The sequence below is a fragment of the Folsomia candida genome, unplaced genomic scaffold (genome assembly GCF_002217175.1).
Source record: "Folsomia candida strain VU population unplaced genomic scaffold, ASM221717v1 Fcan01_Sc030, whole genome shotgun sequence".
NCBI lineage: Eukaryota > Metazoa > Arthropoda > Collembola > Entomobryomorpha > Isotomidae > Folsomia > Folsomia candida.
Genome location: NW_019091222.1, coordinates 416,511 through 422,171, shown reverse-complemented (window position 1 = coordinate 422,171; position 5,661 = coordinate 416,511). Strand labels below are relative to the sequence as shown.

Here is a 5,661-nt window from a genome sequence, read left to right as displayed (position 1 = left end):
GGACATCCCAACTTCCTCAAGGTTATTTCTGTGTATCAAAGCACTCCAAAAACTCTGAAGGACACAATATTGACTCAATTTTATGCCGAATTTGACTACCGCGTTGGCTCACTCCGCCCCCGTATACCTGTCCCCAGCCTAGACGACTTACTGTCCTTCCAGATTAGGACACCACTACATGGAAGCACACTTGAAACTTGGCTGACAACAAGTATTCCTCCATGCAAAACCACACAGGCCAAAATCATCCACGGTATTTTAGACGGTGTCAAATTTTTGCATAGCAAAACAATCCACCACGGTTCCTTAAACGCACGCAACGTTGTATTTGCCGCGCCAAAGTTCGAACTTCCTGTCAAAATTGGATTTCTTCATGAAGCCCGTCGACCACATGAGGACATTCATTCCCTGGGCGGGTTATTCTTCGCCATATTAGAATCCCCATGGAGGGACAGTACCTACATGACAGAGTCCATCTTCCTCTGGCTAGTTGAGAAGGAGCCCCTCAAAAACAGAATGATTCTTAATGGCGATTATATTTTATCCAAAATGGTGGAAGAGGACGACCACGAGAGATTTCAATCTGTCGAAGAAATCAGAATTGAGCTGGACACGGGGTCCGAATTATTTGACAATAGTAACATCACTACCGTCTTGCAACAATTGAAGAACCCCGATGGAACGGAGTGGTTCCGTAATGCCACCTTCTTCAACCCCCTTGGCCAAGGCGCTTTCGGCTTTGTGACGGAAGCAAGAAACGAGCAGACCGGCCAGGTTACTGCCGTGAAGGTGTTAATTTGCCCCGATACAGAGACCGACATTGGCGCGCAGAAAGAATATAACAACATCAAGTTCACCTATCACAGAAATTTGGTCAGGACGCATCAAATTAGGGAAACCGTTGTAGAACTGGAGGAATTGAGAAATCTTAAGGGTGCCTTGACTTCAGGTTCGGATGCCCAATTTGACTCGATGATGAGTCGGCTTTACGAAGAAAAGGAAGACCAAGACGTCAATGATGGGTTGGTCAAGTTAGTCTGTCTCGAAATGGAGTTATGTGGACAAACTTTGGCGGAATGGTTACAGTCCGGGAAAAAAAGGGACGACCCATCCAGGACAGTTTTGATTATCCAAGATATCTTTGACGGCATTGGGTTTCTACATGGTAAAAATATCCTTCACCGGGACTTGAAGCCGGCAAATATTTTGTTTTCCCCGGGAGAATCGTTACCAGTTAAAATTGCAGATTTTGGCTTATCAAGGAAGATATGTGATGGGATGCATCAGAGTTGCTCAAGCGGTCAAGGTGAGACTGTTCGCATGCATTAAGTACGAACGATTTAAAATGAAAAAGGAATCCATATTTCCTCGTTTTTAATTCAATTTTGTTTTATTTTCATGCGTGATAAAAGAAATTTGTTAAATGCCGCGAAAAATTAATTCAATCATGAAATAATTACCAAATAACTCATGCCAATTTCTCAATGAACAAAATTAAATGTATAACAGGTATCGATGAGACTGCCGTCTTCTCAACCAGCGTTGGCACCCCGATCTACAGAGCACCCGAAGTAGCCACGGGGACATACGGCACACCAGCGGACCTTTACTCGCTGGGGTTTATCTTATGGGAAATTTTATGCCAGATTTCCCCCAAACAGAAAAGCCTCCTCTTTCAACGTCTCAAAAATAAAGATTCAACCGTACTTGACTCCGACCAAGCTAACTCGATCATCTCGAACGGGGCCGAAATAATCATTTCTCTCACCCAAGAACAAGTTGTGGAAAGGCCTCTATCTATAACAGAAATTAAGCTCGTCACACACCCCGGAATCCGCTTCACCCCGGAGGATACGTTCCAGCTTAAAACGTTTCTCAAATGCGGTGGCCCTGGTGCCAGGGTGGAGCTGGGTCGAGTTCTTTGCCACAAAACGAGCTTGAACAACCGACAGGATACTATGATGGTGGAATGGAATCTTACCAATAATAGGAAAACTTCTACTAAATCTGGTTATAACTTGGAGGCTGGATGTCTCATTAAAGGTACCGAGCCTGATGAATTGAATGGATTTGACATCAAGCTCGTCGGAATAAAGGCATCGGAAAGCTTGGTGGGCAAACAGTATTTCAGGTTTTTATACATCAACTTACAGGAATCATGCAATTGTCCGGATGTTACCAAAGGATGGATATATCCAACCTCAAGTCTTCAGTACATATCCAATCAGGATCTTGCTCATGATAAATTTGAATTAAGCGGGGTTACTGATTTCCGTGGGAAAATTGAAACGATTAAGACAGACGACGGGATTGGTAGAGATGATCGAAAAGTGGTAATTGTAGTTAATTTTGACGCATGTTTGCTAGGTTTAAGAGGTGACGACGCCGATTTCAACGGTGTTGGGTGTATAAACAATTTGGAAGATGTCATAAGGAAACATTCTTTGTCAGTAGCAATTCAGGGCGAGGCGTACATAATTTTGAAATAGGCGAACTCTGTGTATATATAATTGTAATTTTTATAAATTTTAAGTTTTAAAGTCTTTCGTTAGCAAGCCAGAATATTCACGCCCTTTATATGGGGTAGTAATATGTAATAAGTATAATAAACATTTAGACGTAAGTATTTCCCCTTCGAAGTACATCCTGCGCTATACAGGACAGGAAATTTTTGCACATATATTTATTAAGTACATAGTTGTACGTCGATATTTTATTGCAAGGTGTTTCTTCCTTATTTCTTTTGTACATGCAATTTCACCAAAAAATAAAAGCACTACTAAGTACATACACGTTTCAATATACAATTGCAAATAATGTCTCTATTTTATCTCCAGTGTACGTTTGTATGCAAGTTGGAGGACCAATTCATTATATAACACTATAAAAAAGTAGTATTATAAGGAAATTATTCATTGACTTATATAATAATCCATTTCTGTCCGTCTCTCCGGTGGAACGCGTATAGACTAACCAACTTTTCTTTATAATTGTGAATAATGCTGTAAGAGTGGTTACTTATTTAAGTGTTGTTCTGTTATAAAGGGTGTTAATAAAGTCCGATCCCATGCATTTTTTGGAGCGTGGTTGTTACAAATTCAGCTGGAACTTTTGAACCAGTGAAGTTATTTATTTCAAATTTTTACCATGGGAGGAACAACTAAACGTGTAAGTCATGAGCATCTTAGAGTTGAGATACAAACATTGCATCAGCAGGGGCTTAAACCTACAGAAATTGTGCAAAAATTGGGCTGCAGCCGCAGAACTGTTTGGAAATGGAAGAATAAAAATTTTGTCCACGACAAAAAGCGACCAGGGCGACCCAGAAAGGTGTCACCTACCACAAAAAGAATGATTAAAAACAGACTTTGCAAGAAAACCGGTAGTTCATTACGTAATTGAGCAAGGGAGTTAAATGACTCAAAACGCTATAAAGAGAAGAAGAAGCAAATTAACTGTGTGACCGTGCAAAAATTTGTGAAAACTACGAAGTGGGGTCACACAGCTTACAAACTAACCAAAAAAACCTCTCATGTCACAAAAATATATCGATGACCGTCTGAAATTTGAAGAACTCCTTCAGAAAAGTGCCCATTTGAGTGAAAAAAGACTTGGTGAAGAATTGCGCAGTCACATCCTTTGGACTGACGAATCTATTATTGAACTATATCCAAAATTGAACCAACAAAATGTTCGTTACAGGACAGAAAACAAATCGGATGTACCATCAAGAGCGATCCCAAAATTCGGGCTTAAAGTTATGGTAGCGGGTGGATTTTGTGCACGTTGCGTGACCCCTCTACATATCATACCAAAAGGCCAATCAGTCAATGCAAAGCATTATATGGAAAAAATATTACCTATCTATTTCGATAGCATGGGGAACAAGGAAATATTTCCGAATGAAAGAAAAATAGTTTTCATGCAGGATGGTGCTATAGCCCATACAGCAAAAGCGAGTTTGAGTCTCATCAAGACGCAAGTTTCAACGGTCTGGAGCAAGGGGGTGTGGGCCGCTAACGGCCCAGATTTGAATCCCCTGAAGAACCAGTGGTCCATACTTAAGGAAAATGTATACAAAGAGCCACAACCCCGGACGAGGGAAGAGCTAGTAAAAAAAAGTTCAAGATGTATGGAATTCGATTTCCAGAGGCACATTGGAAAAATTAGCACAGAGCCTTAAACAAAGAGTTGAGGGCATGGTTAAAGTAAATGGTAACAAGACCAAATACTAAGGTAAATATGTTGAACATTTTTTGTAAGTATCACGGGTAGTTTTTTTTATACTAGCCTTCACTTTTTTACAGGAAAAATGGGATCGGACTTTATTAACACCCTGTATGTTGTCTTTTAAATATTGAATATTATCAGTCGCATGTATTGAAGAAGAATATTTTCCTTAATTAATAATGACTTTGAAAATATTACTCTGAGAGCTCAGTGCGAAACAGTAGAATATTTTCTCAAACACTCTATCGGATTAATGACATGAACAAATAAAACTATTAGCATTTATAATTCCACGCCACCCAATCCTACCCCGCCTTATCCAATTTTAACCACATATAACCTAACCGAAAAATAATACGTACGCAAGGTTGGGATCAAGCAAGTCAGGGGTGGAACAAGAAACGCCGTAAAACTATTGCAAATTTCTAGCATTTTTTGTACCATTTTGACTAAAAATGATGTCACTAGGAATGTAAACCCTGGAGTTTTTATTGTCATTTAGAAATCATATTTAATGACTACATCACAAATTTAGGTCGCCCAGAACGTCTGTTTTGGATATTTATAAAAAAATTCACTGTAGATGCTGATTCAAGATTAGTTTGCACTGGTAGGAGTAACATAAATCCTCGATAATTGCAAAACCCTAATTCTAGTTTATCCAGAATTAATAGATACACGGAATTTCTAATGCTTAAACCACTGAAAATTACAAGTTGCGTAGCTTGTGCAATTCTTGACCCATTTTCATAATTCACAATATTTCGGAAACCTAGGAGCAAGTTTACCAATACAAGTTTCCGATTTTCTATAATTTGATATAATTCGTGTCACATATGATCAAGTATTATGCCTCCTCACGTTCCAAACTTCAGATTGGAATCTTCAAAACTTTCCGGAACACCTGACCCTAAACAATATTTTGCAATGAGGGAGCTTTACACAGATAATCGTAACTCATATGATTCCATGACTATTTTTTATAACCTTAAAACTTTCGCCATCCCTAATATACACCCAATCCGCCATTATGATTGAAATCTTGGTAATGTGTTGCAATGCAAATCTTATGCTAAGAAAAAGGTACCCCTCACTTCTTGGGTTCTCCAATTATTAGTTGTTTCGATGTTATCATTAGTGACCCATCAAATTTTAGCGATTCAGCCCTGATTTACTATTTTTTTAAAAACAAGTCGTTAGCCATAAGTTTGTGGATAACTTAAATTGAAAAATTCAATTTATTCTTGTGCCCATAACATGTTGGTGGTAGACAACTGGTTAATTCCCAATATATAATATTAAACTCAGGTAGAAATTTTATAAATTTGCTACTCGTGCTCGGAATATATTGGGTTGCCCCTTTAGGTTGACATATTTTTCTCCATATCACGCTATCCGGAGCTTTTGTTAATATTTTACGTAATTTTAGTA

General features: G+C 38.8%; 1 protein-coding gene across 1 annotated transcript; it reads left to right on the top strand.

Annotated features, from left to right (window-relative positions):
* The first annotated feature begins 242 nt into the window (after window positions 1-242).
* On the top strand, window positions 243-2,845 carry LOC118439086 (probable serine/threonine-protein kinase fhkA). The gene is made up of 2 exons (XM_035860115.1): window positions 243-1,306; window positions 1,510-2,845. The coding sequence occupies exons 1-2, from the start codon at window positions 463-465 to the stop codon at window positions 2,487-2,489; spliced, it is 1,824 nt and encodes a 607-aa protein (XP_035716008.1). The 5' UTR covers window positions 243-462; the 3' UTR covers window positions 2,490-2,845.
* The last annotated feature ends 2,816 nt before the right edge of the window (window positions 2,846-5,661 follow it).